At 38.8% G+C, this 27426-nt stretch overlaps 1 protein-coding gene across 1 annotated transcript in view; it reads right to left on the bottom strand.

Annotated features, from left to right (window-relative positions):
- Positions 1-1755: 1755 nt before the first annotated feature.
- LOC129722659 (uncharacterized) overlaps positions 1756-27426 on the bottom strand; it is a 136633-nt gene continuing 110962 nt past the window's right edge. The window contains exons 3-8 of the mRNA XM_055676278.1: positions 17730-17873; positions 14236-14342; positions 13529-13702; positions 13285-13439; positions 12929-13208; positions 1756-4193 (exon numbers count right to left, since the gene is read on the bottom strand). Of these exons, the coding sequence (XP_055532253.1) occupies positions 2630-4193; positions 12929-13208; positions 13285-13439; positions 13529-13702; positions 14236-14342; positions 17730-17873 (2424 nt within the window). The 3' untranslated portion in view covers positions 1756-2629. The remainder of the gene's footprint in view (positions 4194-12928; positions 13209-13284; positions 13440-13528; positions 13703-14235; positions 14343-17729; positions 17874-27426) is intronic.

The raw sequence follows: 27426 nt of genomic DNA, 5'->3' as shown, positions 1-27426 counted from the left end.
TGTTGCTGCCGTGTGCAGAATACAGGTAACATGCTCCGCGGTGCCTGGAAGTTGACTCGTATGCAGCTTTCGTTTCTCAATGTCGCGTACCTTTAACAGCTGCACTGCTCTAGCTTATGTGTAACAAACTAAACTGAAGCTGAATTTTCTACACGCAGTCTTTTGTATCGAGTTCAGAGCAGATTTTTGCAATTAAGGCGTGGCTACGTAGCTTCGAGAAAGAGGAACAAACCAAAACACCTTCAATACTACTGAGTGATTTTCATAAGCATCAAAAGAAAGTTTTTGCTTTCCCGCTGCGAAAATCACTCTGGTTCTTAGATTAACTAATTTTCGTTGCTAATATTTGACTGATAACGGTGTTCGAGTGAACACAAACAAACAATTAAACCGGAAAATCACTCAATTTAGCAGTGAAAATTCTTGAAATGAGGGTTATGTCTTGTTGTGATAAACTATTCATAGGCAACACTACCGTTTATCTTTGGTGCGCCCTGGTCGTTATTGTAAAAATAATTATTGAGAAATAGATGGACATTTCACACTAGGAGTAGTTGTGAAAATTCTCGTAACTCTTATCTTCAAGCATTTATAGTTCTAAAAAGAACCGATTCGATAATCTTCAGCTCGAATTGTATGCTACAGAATGCTGATAATCACACCACCACCGGTAGCAACGATAAAATATAAAATTTGCTCTCCGCTGTGCCCTCCAGCAGCTGTGCCAGCAAAATATCCTGCAGCGTAAATGGTTATTATTGCTGCCGTGTGCAGAATACAGGTAACATGCTCCGCGGTGCCTGGAAGTTGACTCGTATGCAGCTCTCGTTTCTCAATGTCGCATAGCTTTAACGGCTGCACCGCACTCGCTATTGTGGAACAAACTAAACTGAAGCTGAATTTTCCACACGCAGACTTTTGTATCGAGTTCAGCGTAGATTTTTACCATTATGGCGTGGCCACGCAGCTTAGACAAAGACAAACAAACCAAAACACTTTGTTGAGTCAAAATATGTAGGCAGTGGAATTTATTTCGTCCATGTTATTGATATCTGTGCTTGGGAAGCAAGCCAAGAACAAGGGAAATGTATGGGAAAGCTTGATTTTGGAACTTTTCACCTTTTTCCACCATTAAGCAGTAAAGTAACAATGTTGAACATAATATCAAAAAATTGTTACACATTTTATCTATCCACCGAAATATAAATGACTAAGATGCATTAAGTCGTTCGCTTGCTATAACCGTTTGAAATCTGACGCAACATTTGCCAGTTTCATTTTCATTTTCACAAAGTGTAATCTAGTATAGAAAACAAAGACGTAGTCCTACGTCAAAAAAAATCATCATTAGGTGCCAGTATGCCGTTTGCATTATTTTATGGAAAGCATAAGTCAACGTTGAATTTTATGAATATCGTTGGTTGAAATATTGTGTTTTGAGCAGAATAATGAACGGTTTCTTTAGGGTGACCGACTTGCCCGTTGTTCCCCTTCCAGCCATCTTAGAACAAAATTTGCTGACAGTTTGAGCAAAATCGGGCCCCTTTTGAAAGATCTCTGAAAACGTTTTGTTGGGTTTTCAACAGCTGAACTCAAGACAAGGGGTTAACAGGTAGTTGGTACAATGCACGATTTTTGGGTAAATTTATTAAAATTCAATAAAAGTTTGAACGAAAAGAGTGGAAATCATTCTTCCAAAGTACAATACAAATGAATGTTCGGAAACATTAATTTCCCCCTCACTGGATCGCTATATCATCTTCAATAGAATTTATTAACCTTCATCTTTCATTTTTCGTGTCTACATAATTTGGTTTGCAGTTGTATATAATAGAATTGGTTTGTCCTATGTCATCTTGTTAAATTTGTTCAGTTTTTTTGCTTATGTACAAATTGTGCAGTGCGGTTTTTAATTTGTTTTACTCTGTCTTTGCCTCCACTAAATAACTTTCATCTCTACGGTCCAAACAATTCGATCGTCTACCGTGACGTTTTGCTAAGCACTCGAAAAGAAAAACGACCAATAAATTCTCAACATGTTTCTCTTCTTACATTACATCTTTTATATTTCTCTTTGGTTTACTTCGTAAATTACTTGGATCGCTGGCTTCGGCAAGTGATTCAGTATCTTCTTATTTAAATTTGATCCTACGAGTGGGTTGGGGGCACAGAACTAACCAGAGGAACAATCGTATTGCCTATATAAAGAAAATGGATTTTCCAAGGACAGCTGCCAGCCTATGTTAACAAGCCGCCTGCTTGTGCTGCTTTTTGGCCGTGTTGACTTCTGAAACGAAGCTAGAAAACTCCACTGATGCCGGTTCACGGCAACCATCCTCTCTTCCATACTGTGAGTATTTCATCTGGGTGCAGTTTAAAGTTTCCGTTTTATATTGGTAGTTGTAAATTTTGTGTTACTTTTTTGTAATTGTGTAGGATTTTTTTACGAGATTTGTTTGCAGGAATAGAAGGAAATGAAGGCATGCTCTTTTTTTTTGTTTTCGGTTGAGTATTAATTCACTAAAACCTAATCCCGTTTATGTGAAAGGAAAATCTCCTGTTCTGGCTACACGGTTTCTAAGATAACAGCTGAACGGGTATGACCACCCCAATCCGAAGGCGGTGCGTTTCAGTCGTAATATTTCTGTCCGTACAATCGGCAGTAGATAGTGAAAGCCAGAATGATAAGAGTGCAGAGTATAACTCCGACTACAACCATCTGAATTACGGGAAACTGGAAACATTCGACAATATCTGGATAATCCCCATTATTTGGAATGTACTTAGTTCGGCAAAGCTCTGGAGCTTCATCGGTTAGGTATTGGATATTAAGCAGAAACTCTTTATCGAACAGTCCTGTGCGGATGTAGTTTTCTTCAAGATACTCGTAATTTTTATCTATATTGCTCTCCACAACTCGGAGTCCTGATACGTTAGGGCAGTTTTGGTATCCGTTACACAGCAGATATTCTGGAATGCATACATGCTGATCACCGGGGCAGTAAAAGTCACAACTATCCTTAAACATGGACGAAGTTGCCAACGTTCCATCAGCATTTCTCGGCAGGTGGAATAGTTCGGTCCATACGAATTTAAATGCATTTTTCCCGATAGCACTGTCTCCAGTGTACTGAATCAACACTGGCAGAGGGTCGTTTTCATTCTCCACAGCTCCTAATTCGGCAGCTGATAGAATGGGCAGATCTCTTGCTAAGCTTACATTTTCTGGGCAGATGATGAATCTCGGCTCCAGTCTTCCTGCGAGGTATACCTCTATTCTACCATGCTCACAGTTTCTTTCAGCAAATCGAGCCTTGTCCAAGTGTAACCATAAATCTCTCTGCGCAGCAACCTTTAACTCCCAAATACATTTTTCCCTGCGATTTTCAGTCAGCTGAAATCCTAGAGAGTTTTTATAGGGAAAAACAAGCTCTCCATCTGGGGACGGTCCCAATGTTATCGGACCGCAAATGGGCCCATGAGCGAATTCGTAGTTCGCTTCGAATAATGTTTGTGGGTTTTTAAAGTAACTCGTTGTTGCATGTTGCCCCTGTATGACCAACTCCAGATTCATTTGATCTCCCGATGATATAACTCGCACTGGACGTGGGATATTATCGCAAAAACAGGCCAACCGGTTTTGATTCTTGTCTTTCTCTTCCCACAGTATCAGTTTGTCCACTCGTTCTTCGTGGCACCGAGTGCAGGCGTTCATTGAGTAGGGAACTTCCTTGAATGTGACCGAGGTAACCTCAACAACCACACGCGAGAATAACCTCCGGTCCGTCACGAATTTATACTGACAGCGAACATCGCTACCGGCGGCTCGCTTGTAAATTAGAGTGTTTCTCGGTGACCCCAGAACTCCCTTATTGTACTTCCAGGCGTAGAATACTTCATCGCAAAGGGTATTCTGCACCGGGTCACCGTATTTGGTGTTATTGAAAAAGTCATAATGGGCCCAATAGTACAGCGAACTTCCACTGTAGGAGCCGGTTTTACTGAGGAATTTCACGTACAGCGAACGGCTAGTGCTTACGAAGTCGATTTTTTCCATCGGACGCGAGAATGTGTCACAGAACGTTTTGATGATGCGCGCCGGATCCGGATGATTGGCATCGTAAATTGTGAGCGACTCAGCGCAATCCTCTTCGTACTTCATTATAGGTGCTTCGATGCGGTTTATGCGGAAGCTGCAAATTAAAACATGATTAGTTATAGTTTATTACAATTTATGATAATTTTTTTACATTGGTGTCATTTTTGATAACTAATTATTGATATAAAAGATAGTGCAAAGAAAAGATCTAAAAATATTTTGATCAAATAACATAAAATATATAAAATGGATCAAGTGACGACTTGACATAGTGAAGTTTCGATCCAAAATATAAATAATTACACAAATACAAATCAATTCAGGTCGAATTTATGCAGATTTTGGCACCAAATCCATGGTTTATAGTGAAATGTGAAAAAATGTGATCCTCCTTAGAAGTTTTAATAGTGAAACTTTCGAAATATTAAGGAAAAAATACTTGGAAAAAGCTAGCAAACGTTGTGTTCTCATATTAGATATGACTTTTTTTTACAATTCATCGAAACTAATCGTGCCTTCCAAAACGAGTTCTTAAGATGGAACGCTTATTTATTAGTTATTTGATATTTTATTCAAATTATTCCAGATAAGCAGAATTGAGGTTGAGTTTGGTTAAGCTTGACCGCTTGAAATCCTGGTATTTATGAGTATGAAAAGTACATGTTACTGGAAGAAAAAAAGGTATTTTTAGCGAAATTTTTTTCATGATTTTTTTTTTTCACATTGACGCAGGACACCGAATATATTGCCAGTGTGCTCAACCAGCTTTAAAAAATCGAAGAAAAAAAATTGAGTGTGTTTTACACATTATGTCATTGAGACACTTTTGCGATTATTTATAACTCAAACGTCACTAATGAAAATAGTTACTCTAATCATAACCGACATCCTTTCATTGAAAATCACCAGAGTTGCGTTGAGTTCTGCATTCCTGTAAAGGTTGTCACACATCAAGTTGCATCACGGAAAAAAACGCTGCAGAAAAAATCCCATTGGGTATTTTCTCTTGAAAATTTGAGTAGAAGTAGTTTAGAGTGTATAACTTACACTGAATTTTTATCGGCGTCACCCAAAAGCAACGTCGCGAATTGATTTTGCGCAAGCAACGCAACGCTCTCCTCGGGACATCGGAAAACGTTATTACGAAACTCTGAGCAACTCTGAGCAATGCGCTCAGGGCGGGTGTTCTATTAGTGATCAGCCTCACGATTGTGTCGTAAAAGCATTTAAGCGTTATCCCAATGCTTTGGTCAAGGATTTGGCCAAAAAGTTGAATCTGTTTAAGTCTTTTGTTCAGAGAGCTAAGGACCGGGAGGGTTTACATACGTCCAAAGTGCAGAAGGCTACAAATTGTGACGAACGGCAAAATACGATGGGAAAGTCACGAGCTCGGTAACGGAGACTCATTGTCTCATCACGGGTGATGAGCCTTACGTCAAAGCGCAGCTTCCGAGGTGAACTTCGTACCCTAGGACATGACCACTCTCCCCCCCACCCCTCCCAACGCAACGGAACTGAGGCCCATCGAAAAATACTGGGTTATTGAATTTGAAAAAATGGAATTTTATTCTCATTCTACCAATCAACTGTTTGCAGTTCCATGTTCTCCAGCTGTTTTTGAACACCAAGGAACTCTAAATCTCGAAGAAAACTTCGATTGGGCGACACTACGGTAGATTCGTTGTGTTGCGTATTTGGGGTACAAATGGAGTTGAGTTACTGAGGATTTTTTTTTTGTGCGTGTTGTGAACAGTTTATCGGTAGGCTAAGCAAAGATTTGGCACAAATGATGTTGAAGCTGCCAAGGGAAAGGATATCAAATCCCTGCCATTCATTTCATTTAAGGTATGCATCAGTTTTGACCTAAAATCTAACTATCACCTTAAACGTGGCCTAGAGGAATGTTATTTCGCGAGTTCAGTGACATTAATGCTGCTGCAACTTTTGGAATCCTCTTCAATCACTGAGTGCAGATCCTTAACTATCTTCAATCAAGGATCCGATATCAATCCACTCCCTAGGACCCCAGGACGAAGTAGTAATGACGAAGTAAATTACACACAAAACAGCATCCTTCCTATCTTCCAACTACTGGGACGCAATCAAAAAATAGTAATATAGAAGCACCTAATCCCCCCTCCGCAGTCAGGCCATTTCAGGCAGCGACCAGCGGCTGTCTTAGGCCTGCGTGTGGGCAAGGAGAAGGCGTCTTCCAAATACATAACACAGGCAAGTATGATTCTGTTGACAACATCGCATCTTCTACCAAAAAGTTCGTTGACTCCGCACGAAAATCGACACTTTCCCTCTAACTGCTTCCGACTCTGAGCATACAATGTTATCGTTCTCACTGAAACATGGCTGGGCGATTGTGTTTTATCGTTCCACCTTTTGGTAGTTCATTCACTTTATTTCGAACGGACCGCAGTAGAGTGCAGAGTCGAAATTCGCGTGGTGGTGAAGTATTGATTGCCGTTTCCTGCAGGCACTGCTGCTGCTTGGACCCAGCTCCGATGAGCAACACGCTCGAGCAACTGTGGGTGAAAATCCAGCTGGATAGGTCATCCCTAAGCATTGGAGTGTTGTATCTGTTCCCCCGATCGTCAAAATGATCTTGATGTTGTTCAAAAACATGATGACTCAATTAGATCCGTGTTATACCGCCGGAATCTATACGACATTTCTATTTTCGGAAAGCAATGGCCTTGTTGTTGATACGAGTAAAACGAGGTAAACTGCAGCTGGAAGTGCTCTGTACGACGCATTCTGTTTTAATGGTTTGACGCAAATAAATCCAGTCAAGAACGCTTGTGCCAGAACACTCGAACTAATACTGGTGAACGAGCCAGCGCCCCATAACTTCTCTGTGATGAAGGCCAGCGAAAAAAAAATGATGAAAATTGACCCGGATCATCCTGCTCTGGACGTGACTGTGACTGAAGTAGTGCCTTGCCTATTGCACTGGGTATAGCTCCACAACATTGTGGATTCCATTTTAAGCAGATTGATTACGATGTGTTGAACGAAGCGCTATCAGCAATTGACTGACAGTTCATTGATTAGCAACGGGATCTGACAGACATTGTCGATACGTCCACCGAACAGGTTCGAAAAGTTATTGAAGCTCTTGTTCCCCTGCAACGATCTCCGAAAAAACCTGCTTGGGCAAATCGACATCTCCGTGAGCTGAAACGTCGTAGACGAGCTGCTCAACGAAATTATAAAACAAATCGCACGTTTCTAGCAAAGTACCGGTTCAAACTCGCAAGCAACAAATATGAACTGTACAATCAATTTCTGTACTCTCGGTACATTGATCGAACTCAAAGAAGTTTACGTCAACATCCAACAAAGTTCTGGTCTTCCGTTTGTTCTAAACGAAAAGAAAATGGATTACCAGCTTCCATGTTCCTCGGTGTCTGCTAACACATTTTCTTCACAATGCGAATTACTTGATTAACATTTTCAAGCCGCTTTTTCGTCTTTAGTTGCCATGCCAGATCATATCGACGCTGCATTACGCGAGGCTCCACAGGACAGTTTGGATTGTGGAGATTTCCAAGTGACAGTAGCGCACGTTTTAAGTGCAATTCGAAAGCTCAAACATTCCACTTGTCTGGACCAGACGGGAACCCCGTCATTTATGTTGAACAATTATTCGAACGAACTGGTGGGTGGTACCTCTAGCTGTTAAATTTTTCTCTGCAACAAGGATTGTTTCTTGCTAGTTGAAAAATTCATTGCTCACACCGATTCACAAAAAAAGGAACCAGTGCTACATAGCTAATTATCGAAAAATTACATGCTTATGTGCTTTTTGTCTCTCAGATGGTCTCGAGGTACGATGCTGGCCTAACAAGCCAGTCGTCGTGGGTTCGAGTCTCGGCTCGGGAGAGATTGTTAGTGTCAGTAGGATCGTAGCGCTAGCCCCGCAATTGTCCTGTACACTAAATAGTCGGCTGCTTAGTTGCTTTGCTTTATGTGCTTTTTCTAAAAAATTTCAAAATAGTCGTCAGAACAGTGCTGTTTGCAACGTGTAAAAACTACATTTCTAGTAATCAACATGGTTTTTATCCTAAGAGATCCGTCACAACCAATCTATCGCAGTTCTTTTCGTTGCGTTCTCGCTCGGGATTGCAAGTGGATACTGTGTACACGGACTTCAAGGCTACGTTCGATCGTGTAAATCACGACACATTCTGAGCCATTTATAATTTCATCTGGAGTGCCGCAAGGAAGCAATCTGGGTCCACTTTTATTTCCACTATTTATCAACGACGTTATTACTATTTTACCGCGAGGTACACGGTTTTTTTCGCAGACGATGTAAAAATCTGTTTGATTATAGCCTGCCCTAGAGACTGTTTGGAACTACAAAAGTTGCTTGATGCTTCCAGTGATTGGAGCTACCGTAATCTTCTTATCCGTTTCATTAAATTAGCTTTCCATACAACTTGTACGGGTAAGCTCTCTAACGCGTGAACCAAGTTGAAGTTCTAGGCGTAATTTTGGATAACCAGCTTACATTCCGGGCACATTACAACCAATAAGCAGCTGGAATTCATTTTTAGAATTGCCGATGGATTCCGTGATCCTCTGTGCATGAAAGCTTTGTACCGCACCCTGGTACGTTCGTTGTTCGAGTCAGCGGTTGTTGCTTGGTTCAACAGGGTCTGGATTGATCGCATGCAAGCTGTTCAGAAAAAAAACGTGCCTATGTCACTAAGGTATTCTCCTTAGCATGATTCTACGAGGCTGCCTCCCTATGAGCACCGCTGCATGTTATTAAAGATTGAGACGTTGGAGAGAAGGAGATCTAACGCATAAGTTATCTTGGTATCCTAAACTTGGAGCAAGGTATAGTCGGTACGGCCAGTATGAAGCGATTAGGTTTATGTCAACGAGGTTCAACGAAGTTCAACGAGGTTGCAGAACTGTTCGACTTCAACGAGCCCATCAACACTTTTTTGAGTCGCCTGAGGATTCGTTCATAATATTTTATTGTTAATCGTCTCTAGTTGTTAATTTTATCCATTAAGATAAAACATTTTTAGATGGAATTTTTAAACATAATATAACATAACATAACCTTCCTGGTGTATTATTGGTGAGTATTATTGGTCAAGAAATTATACATAGTTGAAACCGGAAGATTTTCGCCCCAAAAATGGTTTACCGTGAACTTCTTGCTAAAATGTTTGTGCAGTTCAGTTAGAACTGTACAATGCTCTTCCACAACGCTTCCTGTTTCGACGCTATTTTGAACAGAGCTGTGCATGCATAAACAAAACTAAAAATACTGACATTAAGAGGAGTGAGAGGCTTTCATACCAAAATTTTTATTTCTCTGTGAGCGTGTTTGTTGTTGAACATGAGCACCTCAAGCAAATTTCAATATTTAGTTGTCAACCATTTACGATATCGTTTCGCAGCGAGTTGACTCTACTACTTTCCAAATTAAAGTCTTATGCACCAATTCGACGATCTCGAAACCGTAGTTTAGGACCGATAAATGGGATTCATATAAAAAAGGTGCTCGGAATAAATTGAAACAGGCTGAAGACACGCAATTATTTTTTTCATAGTTTAGAAAATAATGTAACTAATCTACTTATGGTTAACGAAATAAATAAATGAATTGAGAAAAAAGAAACTGTATGAACTGAAATCTAAGGCTACGTTGAAAACATTAAAGTGGATTTGTTACGTAGTTTAGGGAGACAGACTAATCGCAGTAAGCAGAAAACGAAATGCATAGAACCAGTTTTTCAATTGTTTTCTATGAAATATAGAAAAAATACACGTAAAAATGAATAAAGGTTAATGATGATGGTATGATTCATATTTTCATGGCGTTACAACGGAGTGAGACTTCCTTTTGCTGATGAAATGGGCGTTGTAACGCCAAAAAAAATAAGAGCTTCTCAAAAATATATTTTACCAGTTACGACAGTTTCAATGCGGCATAATGTTCGGTTATTGTTTGTTTTTCAAATCATGGAAGAAGAATTCGTTATAAAATTGCAAACATAGCAGTGTTCTTAACTTTAAGAATGAAAGGCCCGACACTTCAATTTCTCGCGCATTGTAACGTCACGCTAAAGTATCGCTTCCCAAATTGATATTAAAAATGCAAACAATTTTCAAATACATCGTTCTTATAAGGAATTTTCTGTAATATCAGAATCTTTAATAATATTAGAGTGTTGTCTGGAAATATTTATCAAGTTACAGCAAAAAATATGCCAAAAGAAAAGTCAAAACATTGTTACGTCTCGGTAGAATGTGTGCTTGTCCTTTATTATCTCTAATCGCTTTGATATCTTTGATTGACTTTGATATTTCTTATAAATTTCTTTGATATTTCTTATAAACCATGTATGGTAGTATCAATAACAGTATTTTAATGAAAATCAATCACTATATAGAAACAGAAAACCGAAAGATTATGTTCGGTATCATATGAAATTAAAAAATATCTTTCAAAGGTAAACGTTTAGAAACTATTATTTTTCAATTTGGAGATAGTTTAGGGTAGATGAGCCAGTAATAGTGGGTGTACCAGTAATAGTGATATACCAGCATTTAGCGTTATTAGGGCTTTTTCCGGGATAATTTTGTAGGTGTTATCAGATAGTTTTTATTGATTCTGTGGAAATATGTCTACGATTTGGTGAACTATAATGGTTTGAAAACTTATTTAAACACTTTGTATTTATTAATTCATTCAAGAGTGAAAAAAACAGCAAGTTTCTTACGAAATTTGTAACGCAACAGTGAAATTTCGTAGCTTGAAATATCAATGTAAACACAGTTTCTGTGGCAACAGTCTTTGCAGAACTGTTCTTAACTAGTTTTCTTACCATAATCAATCGAAAAAATCACAAAAAATCATCAAAATACTGAATAAATTGAAACTTCACTATAGGAACAATTTCAGTACCCCTGTTTTAGTAATAGTGGTAGTGCCAACATTTGAGGTTAGGTGTTAACTCAGCAGATGTAAACAAACTGTGGTGCGCAAACTACTTTCGTGTGTAAATCTGACTCTGGTTCACACAATACAGTCAAGTCACCGTTATTCTTACATTTTGATATCTTAGGTAAATTTCTATTTCACTTTACACCAGTGGTTACCATAGTCATGATTTTTTTAGAATGCAGCAGCAAAAGTAAAAACGTAACCGGGTATCTCGTTCATACACCGAAAAAACTATCTGCCAGTGCCTAGTAAACACCAAAAGCGGTGAAAGAACGATTCACGGTGTTTCTAGGCACTACGGAATACGTGAGTCGACGATCTGTTTTCGTCTAAATGGCAAATGAAGTGATAAAACAAGAAAAGGTCCACCGACAATTCTCTTGTCGAAAGAAGAACAGGAAATCATTGCCTTGTTGCGTGATTTGAAGCGCAAGGGATTTCCAGTTACTGAACAGACTCTTCTGCTCATAGCAAAGCAATTTCTCGAGGCCAGCGGTAGACCACACCCTTTCAAGAATCGCATCGAAACTACATTCGGAAATTTTCCCCAATTCTGACAGCAGAAGAGCGGCTAAATTAAATTCAGCAATTGGTGCGAGAAAAGGAAAAAGCTTCTATGGAGAAAATTGAGAAAGCTGAAGAAGGAAGATAAAGAGCAAACTGAAGTGACAAAATCGAGAAAAGCAGCAGAGCGAGAAGAAATGAAGAAGCAGAAAGTGGAGCTACGCGGGCAGAACCGCAACGAAATATAACAGAGAAATGAGGAGAGAGAATTCAAAAGTAAAATGAAATATCTGAAGGCTGATGAGATGCAGAAGGACAAACTTGAGATTATTAAAGTTTTAATCCTTTCCAAGCGCTGATACAGTACAGGACTATTTAAACATTTGTTGCATGATTTATTTGCTTTTATTTTATATTTTCATTATAACATTCGAAATCGAATTTTTTTATTCATACAAGCGCTCGTAAAGTGTCCCTTGGTTTAAAGAACAAAATTGAGCTGATATAAAGATCAAAGATAGAGTTGGGTAAAACTACCGGAAAAGATCTTTCTAACATTGCGAAGAATCATCTGAAGCAATGGAAGTTTTTTTTTCTCGCAACTTCTTTACCATTATACTTAAAACGAATAATTATCACAACTCATGCTAGATGATTGCCCACGGTAAAGGAAGAGGTTTTAAATGCTACCTTAGAGCATAAAAAACTAAATCGTGATTCATTTGCTGCAGTCTATGACAAAACCAACTACCACTATTACTGGCACATTTTCCACTATTATAGCAACATTGCCTCTATAACTGGAACATAAGATTGGTTTACAATTATTCATTTTTCAAACATAATTGATACAAGCATATACAAACTGTAATTGTACATAACAGCTCATGATTTTTTCTGTCACACTAAAGTAAAATGGATTGGATATTTGCGATATTTGATATTTCTATAGATATTGAAGATTTCTTATACTAAAATTGATTCGATTCTATGATTACCAAGCTATTGATTTTCGTTTCGCTCTATTGTTAAACACATATCAGAAAAGGAAAGAATACTACCAATAAAATCAACTGCGTTACAAAATTTCATTTTAATATAATATAAAATATAAACAAAGAATCATGTGTGGAATAATTTGAAATCACATTTTTTGCTCTTAACATTTCAATTTTGAAACCATGGGTGATCAAACGCAGCTTTTAGGTATATTAAAATATACTACAAAGTTGAGGAAAAACTAAAAAAAATTAATATCTAAGAAAGGAAAAATAAGACCGTGTACAATCCACCAGTGCGGTAAGCTTAAATTTAGAGCGAAAATTGAAAAATAAACGACTAACCTGGGAAAATACAAACGCACTATCTCTCCCTCGTTGCCCTGGATGTGATAGCTGCAAGACGTATTCGGTGGATACCAGTGCGCGACACTCAGGAAAATGCCCTCCGAAGCACTCGTCGCTTTCAACGCATCGGAGCTCAGCAGCCAGTCACATGCACCGTGCTTGGTACCGACAGTTTCCACGTGACCGGGCCAATTCCCCACGTTGAAATGGAACCCCGTATTGAGCAAAGGCCCCGCAGGTGACGATACAAACTCCACGTACATATGCTGCGATGTTCCTGGATATAAACGATATTATTCAATCTCCAGTAAACAAACATTCGACCTCGAACGGAGCGGAATGTGACCACTTACCAATAATGCTGAAGGGAAATTTGCCCATTCCGCAGAATTTTCCAATCGGTGGAGCGTGTTCATCTCGGCCGTCGTAGACTGCCAGCCAGTCGTACGGACAATGCTCGGAACCGGAGCCAATTTCCTTCATCGGACAAGTCATGATGTTCTCGCACCTGGGAAAATTCACCGCCCCAGAGTGCAGTTAAACGGGTAAAGTTAATTACTATGCATTTGAAAGCATTTCTCGAGAATGTTTTCTCACCTCTGACCGTCGACGGCGAATTGTTCATTCTGGATATAAAGTTTAATGAAGGGCAGTCGGGTATGCAGACGGTAGCGACACTTAAGCGCCCGCGGGTAGATTCCCGGGTAGGCTGGTGATTGTACATAGCAGGTTTGCAGTCGACAGTCCCGGAACTCCCGTTCGCAGTACGAGCTGTTTTGGGTTGTCGTTTGTCACGGTCACCAAATGAAACGAAAATATGCATAAATTTCATCAACTTTAAAAGGTTATTTATATTCATTGAATAAATCAATTTTGGTAAAAGCTTCACTCCACGTCGAGTGCTGGTGCATATCCATCGACATGCATTTTGATTATGATATGCATCAGAATTGGCTACCGAGCCGCTGTCGTTGCCGCAGATGCAACATCACCCGTCCGGCGGATGAGCTTTGCTTGGGAAAACATTGAACATGTAGCATGCTGCTTTTGTAGCGGGCAGGAAGGGTTAATATAAGCTGCTACCTTCAGGGCGATTGGACTAACAACTCCAAAACTAATGTGCGCAATTGCTCGGATCGAAACTAGTTGTTGTCAATTTGAATAGTTAGGTTTCGCATGATTTGCCATTATCAGGCTGATGAATTGTGCATTTTATGCCATCTTTCCCGATGCGTTCGGGCCGCGTATCGTGATGGATCTGCAACCAACCCTATATTTGTGACGCTTGTTCAACGGACACTTACCCTTGGACCACCTCACCGCGACGGTTCGGGTATAGCTCCGGATGGGGACCGTATCGATTGAATACCTCCATCTGCTGTTCCGCTCGAGAGTCGAAGGCAAAATATGTCTACAGAAATGATAACAAAGAGAATAAAATAATACATGTTATATATTTTTTTAAATTTTTTCCTCTCTCTGATTATTATGTGAGACAAGAGCAATTGTTTACCTCTATATCAAATGAACATAGCATTCAAATTGAGTAATTAGCTTGCATTGTCATGAAGTTTTAATTAACTAATTTTTCTAGTCCAGGATAACTAAAAAACTCATTCAATTTGTATCTTTTTTCAATGCATTCGTAGTTGTATTAGAATAAGATCAAAAACATATCTAAATTTTATTGAGTTCATGAACCATTTTCTCAACACAGTCTCAATGTTTCTAGTCTTCGGGTAGAAACAATTCAAATCCGTTTGCTGCAGTTTGCTCATACCAAATTTCAGTATGAACAAAGAAAAAATACAAGCAAATATTCGCTCGGTTGTGACCTCACTAGTAAAAAACGACATTAGACGAATCAAATATTTGCCCAATTTTTTGTTCAGCAAATACGATGGCAAATATTTTTCAACAAATAAGATAGGCAAATACTTTTACACGGGCAAACAAATATTGACCGTCATTTAAGGCAAATATTTGCTTCGTGTAATGTCCGCTTTACAGGTACTAGCGTAGGATGGTGGGGGTGGCAGAGGTGGTCCGCCCCGGGTGTTACCTTCTAGGGGGTGACACCCATGAGTAAAAATTTTCATACGTGTCACCTTAAGTGATATCTGTGTCACCACAAAAGGGTGATATCCATGAGATTAATTATTAATTAGGTGGAGGTCGTGGTGAAACTAGGGTTTGCAATATTCCCGGAAATTGATTTCCCGGGAAACGGGAATAAAAAATCTCATTTCCCGGGAATTCCCGGGAACCGGGAATGAAAAAAAATTCTTAGCAAAAATGATATTTCAATAAAAGTTGAATTATAAAAAGTATCTTAAAATCGTTTACAACTTCATTATCAATTCGAATGAAAAACGAATTATTCAAGTTTATATCAGAGCCTCTTTGCTAATTTTTATCAAATATATTTACTGTGCCATTACACGATGCGAATTATTTTTAAAAAATAAACTGCATAATCAATCTAGTTTTAATTGGCGTAACAAACCCTTTTGCAATTGGTATCACCGTTGATTAGAGAGTAGGATTCCATGTAAGAATTTTGATTGTTCAACTAGAACGTTATTTAGCCTCTCGGTAGTTTTCTTTGAAAGACCGAGACAAACTGGAAGCAAATGATAGAATAATTAATAATCTGTTCAATATGACTCTTAATAAGTTAGTTTCAGAGCATTTGAATGTATACGTAATTAATCTCAAAGATGATTTTTTTTGTGTGAAATCGCGACCACGACCCAAATTACGCTGACTGAGCTATTATTAAATTATTTCTGGTCGCATTGATTCACGGGTTTCAAATTTTCTTAATCGATTTAATTTAATTTTTATCAATGGCAAAAAAAGAAATCACTATTCGCTCAGTAGTGAACTAACTGTCAAAGAATGAGATTGGACGAAGCAAATATTTGCCCAATTTTTCGTTTACCGAATAAGACAGAAAATATTTTAGACAAATAACCGAAGCAAATAAATTGATAGTACTCGGCAAGTAAATATTGACCGTCATTTCAAAGAAATATTTACTTCAAAGCTGCTTTACACTTTAACGACGTTAGTTCCGTGTTTTGATAGTATATAAAATTTTATTGCAAAATTGTATGGGAAATTATATTGAATCTTGCGAAATTTTTTGAAGAGCTCGGGAATCCCGGGATCCCGTGAATCAATATTTCTGTTCCCGGGAAAAAGTAATTCCCGGGAAATCGTTTCCGGGATTGCAAACCCTAGGTGAAACCCACGTAAATTATATAAATTTACTTTTAAGAGTAGGTATAATCTCAACCAATTTTTCAAAAATGGGTAGATTTAGTGCAGTTGAAAACGAACGTGCTAACTCTCACAATTTTGTATAACAAAATGCTGCAGTTACATCCAGGGGAAAGGGGTGACACCCAAATTTTCCGCCCCGGGTGTCACCCGGTCACGCTACGTCACTGCTTATAGGTTTGTCTTCTACGAGCGCATTACATATAAAACGAAACAAATTCGTATTGATCGAAAATAATCTTCGACATTAAATTAGGACGAAATTTCGTTCGAATGATAGAGGAATTATGAAATTGTTAGATTTTGAAGCAAAAAATAGTTCCGTTAGACTAAAAAATGTTTGTGGTGATCTCTTGACATATGAGCATATCTAAGAATATTTTGATAAATGCTGTGACATTTTGAATAAAATAAAATGGTTTACTTTCGGACTTCGTACTTTGTTTTTAAATACGTTGAGGTCTTTTTGAACATAGTTGTGTTATTCAAGAACATTTACACTTTTGGGTTGTGAAAAATGAAATCGGAAATATTTTGGATACTTATTTTATTAGGTGAGACCCTGTTACGTTGAAGTAAAATCAATTAATTCATTCCTACTGCCATGATTCGGTTAACGACAGGCATCCGTGCCAAGCAGTTCTCAAGTGCATACATATTGCACCGCATACATCTTTCGCCGGGTCCAACAGCATAAGAAGTGTCCCGCTAATTGAGTGCTTTATCTTGTCCGTTGAACTGTGCTAAAACAAAACTCTTGTTCTAATACAGGAGCCAAGTGTCTGCAAGTTATTTGTCTTGTTTCAGCTTGATTTATCGCTGCTCCTTTTTATCCTTCACACCAATTTCTGCACTGCTTTTTGCTCTGCCGTCTGCTGCCACATTGCGAATTGTGGTTCGCATAGATTTGGAGTCCAGACTCTGACCACAGCGGCAGGAATGTTGTTGTCGTCGCATGTCGTCCGAGCTGTTGTTGCATAACGACGTCGCCCCCTCGCCCTTTTCGCGGTGCGGTGGCCTAGTTTGAAGCTTTTGTTCTAACCCACAGAATGCACTGAGTAATGCAGTAGTAAATAACAACTTACTGAAGTTTTCGTTTAATTTAAGTTAGTGACTGTTCAAAAAGTCTTTACAAACACTTCCAAAGGTTGAAAATTTCGAGAGGCAAAATATTAGCTCATCTATTCGTTCAGTGCATACCTGCAGCAGTGAGGATGGTGTGTTGTTTTCAACGAAACTTTCACGAAAACTTTACTTCAATGCAAAAGATCTAGACGTCCCTGCTATAGTCAGCCAGAAAACTTCTGTCAGGGAAAAAGCAAACTTTCAAACGATGACATATTTATTATTTACAATGCCACAAAGTGGATAAGCTTGTATGCCGAAATAATTTTTTACGAATCATTTCCCTCTATTTTCGACGTTTGGAGACATAGAGTCTAAGCTCAGAACGAGGTTTTTCGAGGTTTGCTACAGCTGAGGTTGGGAAGAGAAAAGGAGGATGGGTACTTACTTGATCGGTAAAATTATCGGTATGAAAGACGATTTTGACGGCACTTGTTTCACTGATAAATGTTTGCGGTTGTTCGGACTCCCCGCAAAACTGGCCCGGTTCTCTACGGTTTGATACATCGGTTTTAGCGTTGCCATCCACTATCTGAAAAGGGATATGAAAATCATAGGATTTAATATTAGTGCTGTATTTCTTATCTATGGTCTGTTCATGCATGAATAACGATTCGAAAAATGGATGTTTTCCGACGAAAATCAACCTTTAAATTATTGATTATTTAGCACATAAATACTCATTACATTTGTCTCGTTATTTTTACAATAGCTGTTTTATTTCTATTTGGTTTTTTGGGTGTTATTGTTTGGAAAAAAGACAACATTTTGTGGTAATGGTGTTACACTTTGCAAAAAATCTTATTTCTTAAAACAAAAGAAATAAAGTAAATTATTTGAAAGCTTTCCTTTTTTTTAAACCACAAAAAATTAACCAAACTGTCGTGATTTTTCGAATTTCCTCCGTTCATAATTGCGTCGAAATTCAAGTCTTCAACACTTGCTTCTGAAATTGCTTCTAGTCGCAATGACATCAATCCAAGAACTGCAGAAAAATGCAAAATAACAACGTATTCGTATCACAGCAATGAATTGAAGAAGGATTCTAATAAATATAGGAAAATGAACATTTTGTTACTGCAAACGAAACTAAAAAAAGTAACTGTGATGTTCGGATTGTGGTTACACTGAAATGAAAAAATCAATGCATTACAATATAATTTAACTATCTCTGATTCATCGTCTGGTTTAATCTCTACACAAACAATAATATTAGTCTGATGTTGGAGAAATAACTGTTAACCTGTTTCGGAAGGACAAAATTACTAACAACAACTTCATTGAAGACATTTTCACGTCAAACAAACCTCTTTGGCTCTAAAAATATTATTGATCATTATTTATTTATTTATTTTCGTCAAGCAAATGTAGACTACAGTTATAATAATACAATGTTTTTTTTTATATTCTATACATTATTTCCAGTAGTCAGTCGTTTTTTGATTTGATTTCTGCCCATAGTTATGTCTATATTTTCGCAGTGCTGATTATAGTGACGCATCATGCGATTTATTGGGCCATTTTTTGAGTAGTTAGTTCTGTGAGAGTTTTCCGAAAATATTTTACGATTTCTTAATTGACGACTGGGTGCATAAAAATTTAGTTGCGATAATAATTTAGAAGATTGCACGCGTTGAGAAATAATGTCATTGATAAAATAAACCATTGAAAGTTCGCGGCGTTCTTTAAGTGCTTGTATGTCTATAAGCATGCAGCGTGCTTCATATGATGGAAAGGGAAATGCTGTCCAATTTAGCTTACGAAGCGCGTACAAAAGAAATTGTTTTTGGACAGATTCAATGCGTTCTTCATGTGTTACAATATAGGGATTCCATACAATGCTACAGTATTCCAGAATTGGTCGGACGTATGTAATATATAATAGTTTGATTGTATATGGGTCTTGAAAATTGTGGCCGAAGCGTTTTATAAAGCCCAGCATACTATTTGCTTTGTTGAAAATTGTATTTTAATGTTCTATGAATGTAAGTTTGGAGTCTAAGATTACGCCTAGGTCCCTTACGATTTTGCATTTTCCTACTGGTTGGTTTCCTAAGAAAATGTTTGTAGGTGGTGTTACTGTTTTTCTGCTGAATGCTATTGAATTACATTTTTTGATGTTGAGTCGCAATAGACTTTTGTTGCACCAAGTGTAGAATACATTAATTTCATTCTGGATATTCCAGGCATTGATTCGAGGCATTGATTATTTCTATGAAGTGCTTCATGTCGTCAGCATATATAAGCACACGTATTGATTTGAGAAGAAAGGAAATGTCATTCACGTATAATATAAAAAGAAGAGGGGATGAGGTGAAAACCTTGAGAAACCCCGGAAGATACTCCTATTGGGTTTGAGAAGGAGTTTTAAAAGCGGACTATTTGTGTTCTCTTTGTATTAGACAGTCAGGTTAGCAAATGGCTGGACACGTGGAACTTTAGACCTTAATGTCAAGCAACTCCTATCCCAACCTCCACGAGGTGCAGACTGGGATTCGAGTAACCTTAGCGAAGATCGGGTAACCAACCCCCGGTGGAAACTTTGGTTCTATGCTGACTGAGAGAGGGCGTCGTACGCGACCGTATCCCGGGCGGCCTACAACAGCGTCTGAACCGGAGCGAGCAGCTAAATCATGAAATGTTGTATCCCGCCAGCTACACCTGAGATGGTTGGAAATTGGGTACTTGGAATGTCCGATCTCTAAATAAACCGGCACGAGCTTGCTAACTTGCTCTTCACTACTACAGCGACAGGGAGTCGATTCAGAAGGTTTGGTGGCCAAATTCCGGAGAAAGGAAATTCCGTGTAGTTGACCCTATTGCTCGCACATTCAAGTACCACATCTACTACAGTGGCGGCAAAGCAGCAGAACGGGACGTCGGTTCCGTAGTGTTAAATCAGAAAATAAGCGTCATCCGGTGGAGACTTGTATATGACCGTATATGCGTGTTGAGGATTAAGGGCAAATTCTTCAACTACGGTTTAATCAACACCTAGGCACCGACAAACGACAAATCCGATGACGCCGCAGAACGAACTTATGATGAGTGCCAAAAACACGACGTAAAAGTCGTCATCGGAGATGCGAACGCGCAGGTTGGGAGTAAGGAATACTTTCGCCCGATCATTGGAAGGCATAGCCTCCACTCGTCAACCAATGGATACGGCCTGAAGCTGATAAACTTTGTCACGGCCAGACGAATGGTCATACGTAACTCCTATTTTCCGCGTTTAAATATTCGGGAATACATCTGAAGGCATCCACATGGAGAAGCCTGCTCCCAAATTGATCACGTACTGATTGTCGGCACTTTCGGATTTTACTGATGTGAGGTCTTTTCGGAGACCAAACACTGACTCTCTTGTCGTTTGTAAGATTCGCGTACGGTTGTCGAACGAGCTGAAATCTCGCACAGAGAGGGCGATGCGTTTCAACATACCGCGGTTGAAATTTGATGGCGTGGCGGAAGATTACGCCAGAAAGCTGGATTAACGGATCGCAAAACAGCAGGAGAAACGAGTAGAAGACATAAATGAGCTGTGGAGTAACATTTACAATGCCATTGAAACGATTTCGAAAGAGGGAGTAGGTACGACGCGTGGAAGACAGCGTAATAGCTGGTTCGATGCCGAGTGCCAGAGAGCGACGCTTACTATGGCTACGAGAGAACAAGACAGAAACAGGATGAGGAAAATTTGGAAAATCTATATCGAGCGTCTTAGCAGAGTGATTTATAAAATCAAAAGAAATAATTATTGGTTTCCGTTAGACTCTATTAGAAACTTGGGGAATAAATATTGAAATTCAGTCCGCGCAAATATATATTTCGACTGTGACATACAGTCATCCTCAGCGCTTATGTGGACTGGTAAAGAGCAAAGCGTAAACCCTGTTTTTTATTTGTAGTAGGTAAAATAAAAATTTAGCCCTCCTCATTAGAGTTAGGTAGGGATTTATGCGGTCGGATTGTTTACCGTACCATGTCTTTGGGAAGAAGATTGAATAGAGGGTGATTACCTGCGTCTTTGTTGAGAAGCGTGCATGAGTGTTGTTTATAAATTGTTAAACTTTCAGCAAAGTCTAATTTCCATAAATTATTAACGGGGCGGAGCAGGTGAATGTTATCCGAAGTTAGTGGATGTTCCTCGTTAAAAATATGGTCAGCCACTTTTGATTTGAAAAGGTGTGGTGGGGCATTTTTTGAAACTTTACTTGCTTTTGTGACTTCTGCGAAATGTTCATTGAAACGTATCCCTAGGTTACGTTTAGTTTGTCTAATGTAAACCATGTCACAGTAACTGCATGCAATTTTATAAATTCTAGCTTTATTCAGGGTATCAATAGGGTCTTTGGTAGACCCCGAAACAGCCAAAGTACACCTCATTGAAGACTTTGTAGTCAATAGGTCTTTGTACGAGTTTTCACAACCCCAGAAAAATCTTCTAAATATGGGCCTAAACTTCGCAATTCCTTCAAGACCCAATATTGAACAATCGATCATCGATATAGAAGCTGGGATGGTCAGTTGTAAACTATCCACAGAACAAACTGGTGAAGTACGCCAATTTTTTTCAAAAATTACTAAGACACTGCCACGTCATGAAAATTCGGCTGATATAAAGACAGTTGAGGAATTACGTAAAAAACCTGTTTTCTATTCAAAAGCAGATAAGGGGAACAAAACCGGCATCATGGACAAGTCTGACTATGATGAACAAATAACCCAAAAAGTTGATAAAGGTCCATACTGGCAACTGCGACTCAATCCACTTGCTGATATGGTAAAACGTGTCGAAAATACAATAAAAGAATGCAAACCCGTTTTCGGCAATGCTTTACAAAATCTTCGTGTTTCAAATCCAGTTCTTCCAAGAATAAAGGGTCTCCCCAAAATTCACAAACCTGGAAATGAAATGAGAGAAATCATCTCAGCGGTAGGTGCTCCCACAGAAAAATTGGCTAAATGGCTGGTAAAAGAATTTCAAGTTATACCCAAAAAATTTCCAAGTCGATCAGTTAAGAGCACCGGAGATTTCGTTGAAAATTTAAGATCCTCGGGTAGCATCCAATCTGATGAGATAATGATTTCATTTGACGTAACGGCCTTAATCCCCAGCGTTCCAGTGAATGAAACCTCAAACCTTTTAGAGGACTGGCTTCATTCCCAATATTCTGATAATACTTGGAAAAAGAAAGTTGACAGTTTGTTGAAGCTTTCACGCCTTAGCATGAAAGAAGACTACTTCACATTTCGTGGTAAATTTTACAAACAGACTAAAGGGGCACCAATGGGGAATCCTCTTTCTTCTTTTCTATGTGAGCTCTTCATGGCAAATATAGAAAGTTCATTAGAGAAGAGGAACATCTTACCGATTCGATGGTGGAGGTATGTGGATGATATTTTTTGTATTTTGAAAGGGGCGGATCTTGAAACTTTTTTCATATCCCTCAATGATACCCATAAAAACATAAACTTCACAATTGAAAAAGAACTTAACAACAGACTCCCTTTCTTGGACGTCGTTGTGAACAGAAAGTTGTGGAATTTATTGAAAACCCACGAATACAAAACGGGTAATACCTCTAATTCGTTTGGCCTCAGACCGGTGAACGGTCCGTCGCAGAGTCTGACAAAGTCATTTTCAATTGACAATTATCAGGTTAAGGTGACGCTTTGGCCCGTCGCTTTCAATTGAAAAGCTTTTGTATCATTTTCGATCACTTTGTGAGTCACATGATAACCAGTCGAAAGCTTTTGCTTTGATTTTGACAACTGAAGGGCTTGAAATTGATACAAATGCTTTTCAATTGAAAGCGGAGATTATCACCATCACTCTCACATGACGATTCTCAATTGAAAATGGCAATGAGCGCTGACGGAGACAGGAGGCTTCCATACAGTACTTCACGCATATATATGAAAGAAGGAGGAAACATTGATCGAAACTTGCGTGACGTATTTATTGGATGCCATTGCCGTCCTTACTACGGCTTGCGGTATTAGAAAACTATCATCAAACGACGCGATGCGGTGCTAATTTCAATTGAGACGCTGAAGGAAAGGAAAGCGTCTCTCTCGCCGTCACTCTCTCCGTCAATTGAAATAGTCATCAGTTTCATTTGAAAGGATCCAATGAACAAGAGACGGGAAAAAGAGAAAAAAGTGATTCGATGACAGTAGCCGTAAGGAATCAAGTGAAAATGAAACTATTCTAATCGAAATGACAGCGCGAGATATTCAGTTTCATTGTTTTGTTTCAAAAATGTAGAACCCTGGTCCGTCGGCCAACAAAGTAAAGTAAGTAAACTTAGTAAACTAAGTATTAGGCTGTCAGCAGCCAGAAAAAACTCCTTATCTTAGATTTTCCGTTAACAAAAAGAACAGATGCATCCAATTGACCGACGCGTTCAAGTTCTTCTCGGAGAAGCTTTTAGTCTCATTCTACGCGAAATTGAAAATTACGTGATAGAGTTTGCAACAGCAGCATGCAGCAGCAATGTTAATAAAAAAAACAATGTTGGACCATTTGTCAGATATTCAATCAGTTTGAGGTAAATAACTTTTCAACAAGGATTGTAGCCATAAGGGACACGTCAGCAATACAGCGCGAGAGGTGTTGGATACTAGGGAGCCTATACATAGACATAGGGCGAAATATGGTAAATGTCACACCAAAACAAATAACGGCCAAGTGAAATCATATAGCGCGCCCGTTTTGGTACGACCGCAGGAACCACACGCAACACCTGGTTCGATGCGGAATGTCAAGATGTGACGGACAAGAAAAACCGGGCCCGTGTTCGCACGATGATGGTAGAAAATCGTGTGACACGCCAGATGAGAGAGAATTATGAGAGCAGCCGAAGAAAGGTTCGACCAACGCAAGAAACGCGAGCACTGTCGAACGATCTTTCGCAGAATCAGCATACCTATACTTTTCCAGGCACGACACGAGAAGTTTCTTAAAGTAGTCAACGGAATCAGAAACCGGACTGCGCCAATCACTGCCATGTTCAACGGCAGGTGAGGGAATGTGGTAACCGATGACACCCTGGTGAACAATCGTCCAAAGTCCATATTGACGTATGTTTCATCGTCCATCAAAATACAACCGTTGTACTCTGTCAGGACTTGCTCGTATAGCTTTCTTACTCGGGTTTTGGCAACCAGGCTCTGTTTCAGCATCCTGTTGGGTTGTTTGCTGGCATACGACCCTTTACGCATACAGATTGCATTGAACCTGTTTAACGAAAAATGTTCAATACTTATCTGCTTCGGATTTATTCATTCTCTCTCTCTTGCATTAATGGTCATACACTCACTTCTTCGTTTGGTTTGTTTAGCGCTATCCACCGTCAAAGTGTTCCGGTAACGTTTGAGCATGTATCAATTTCGATAGTTTGAGAGCCTTGGCGATCATTACTCCTGATTATGTTGGGTTTTGAACTTAAGTGTGCAGAAATTTTTCTCGTCTCTCGCACTCTACCTTGGATAACTTTTCAACGCGTGTACCAATCCTGACGAAATTTTCACCACTAAGTGAACATCAAAATACTATCATTAGTTTCTTGGTACAACAACTAGAGGCGCTGCAGTAAATAAAAGGAGTCGGCCAAATAGTAAATGATTATATGATATGTATATGATTAAACAAGTCGTAAATAATGCCAACATTTTGTAACGCGACACCATCGCTGAATTTCGCTTTTTCAACCTTTGATGGTATACGTTAAGATATCAACTCTGCCCTAAGTTCTTGGGCCCTGGTTTTTTCTGGGCATTTAATCCAACAAAACAGTCTCCTGCAAATGGTGCCGGGTTACAAAAATGCGAGCTACGTAAATGTGGGTATCCGGATTTGTTATTAGTCATACTATCTTTGGCAAAGTTGTTGTTTAGACTAATACCAATAAGTTTATGCTATGACTTTTGCATCTACGTTAAAATTACGGCGATGGACATTTACGTTACTTTAGCCCGTATCGTACTGGAAATGTTTTCCTCCATAAAAAAGCTATATCTTATTCAGATCTTGACCTTTTTTGATACAGTTTTCTTTAAAATCAAGGAGAAACAAGCAGTTAATGCAAAGCTATCTCTACGCATCCTCCACTTTTTGATTGGTAAACAAAAGTAGCTGTATCTCCATGAAATTGGGCTCTTTTACAGAGGCCTCGGCGAGCAACTCGTCTCGTTTGAAATGCATTTTTCTGCTTCCATTTTACTCGAAATCGCACGAATTGGTCTCTGTCCAGAATAATTAGACCCGTATTGTTTATTGTTTAACCACCCAAATGTCCTTCCTGAATTAGGGTAGCGCGAAAAATCGACTTTTTCACCAAAATAACTATTTTCAAAACTATGATTTTTCAATCTTGTATGGGTTTTTTTTATTTAATCGTTTGATCAAGTTTTGCATGTCAATTCAAATGAAACCAACGTTTTCCGTGAAGTTCAATATATCCTTTTTCACCCACCCAACAATTCAATTTTAAATATGCAGTTTGAAATTACGATGTCTTGGCGTAGTAGAGCGTGGAATGTGTTCTATGCGCTACACTCAAAAGTTGAAAACCACATAAGATTTGAGACCTGTTTGGCAACACAAATTTTGTCCGGTTTAGTTATGTTTCGATAAAATAAACACAGCTCGAACACAGCTTCAAAAGCATGGGTAGTATATAACAAACATTTATTTGACTATTATAAAAAATATGGCGCCTAGAAAGTTCTATTGAGTGTGTTTCAACAATTAGCGTTTTGAAGGTTAAACCCTCAGTTGAAACTTAAAAAAATAACGAAATCGAAAATAAACAGTATAATTCCACTTTTGTTTTGGATTTAATTGTTAGATAGAAGCACATATTGAGAAAAATTTAACCAATTCTATGTTTTGGCCATAAATAGTTTCTGAAGGCAAACTGCATTATTTAAACTTTTACCGGAGTCATTCAAAACAATTGAAGACAAGAGTCAGTGGTTTCTAAATTCTCCCAATGAGGAAATTTTGGATTTTATAAAAACGACAATTTCAGTTGTGCATTGTGTTATACTGTAATTAAATATTTTTTTCTTAAATAATATGGAAACAAATTTCCAATTACTATTAACTTCCACCACATCGCTCGAAACAACACAAAAAGCCCACTAAGGGTATCTAGCAGAAAATGATTCCTAACCGAAGGGATTGTGTCACCTTTCTTGCTCGGCCTCCACCACATAACCGTTAACGATAGCGGCGTCATTTCCGTATGCCCAATTTTAAACTCAAGCTAGCAGCAAATGATGATTGCTTCTGGTGTTGGCTGGCTGTTGATTGCTAGTTGGTGGATAGTATAGAAGGAGCGTTTTACGAAACGAAACGAAACGATTCAGCTCGTTCGAACTACGAAACGATACAACCATGCCAACAGATGCCGAAGCCGACACTAGATAGGACTCTACGGACGTGGAAAGCTTCTGCTCAGGATGCAAATCTGACATTAATGCTGAATTGATCCTCCTAATGAGATGGAACCAGTTTGGCAGCAGTGAATTCCACTGCCACGTGTACAGATTGAGATCAGTAGACAAACAAACAGCAAGGCGTCTGTCTCCTGCAGCATCGGTGGTAAAAGCTTAGCCTTGTTATTTTTCAGTCGAATGAAGGATCAATGCGCATATGAACCGGTTCCAAAAGAACATCCGGACCCAAAAGCGCAGCCAGAAATTGGATTTTGGTGAAGATTCATGGCTTTTACTATTTGATTTGAAACTACGCTACAGGTCGTGATTTAAAACTGGATCTATTTTTTAGGCGAATGAAGCGGAAGTGGCGGCAATATGGGGTTAACAAAGATTGATTGACAATAACGAGAGGGCAATTCATACGACAGGCGGATTCGATTTTGTACCTATCCTATGCGCACATTTCCAAGAATAAATCTTTGAGTCATTATCGATATGATTTAATTGAAATCTAAATGGAAACCACGTGAAACTAGGTCCCTTAATGGGCAATCAGAACACAGATTTCATTTTATAGCTTCAGTTCTGTGTCGGTACCGGCAGAAAAAAAGGTTCGGTATGAATGGCCTGTCGTA

Source organism: Wyeomyia smithii, chromosome 2, assembly GCF_029784165.1.
Source record: "Wyeomyia smithii strain HCP4-BCI-WySm-NY-G18 chromosome 2, ASM2978416v1, whole genome shotgun sequence".
Lineage (NCBI taxonomy): Eukaryota > Metazoa > Arthropoda > Insecta > Diptera > Culicidae > Wyeomyia > Wyeomyia smithii.
Note: the sequence above shows the minus strand (reverse complement) of the source record. Positions and strands in the feature narration are given on the sequence as shown.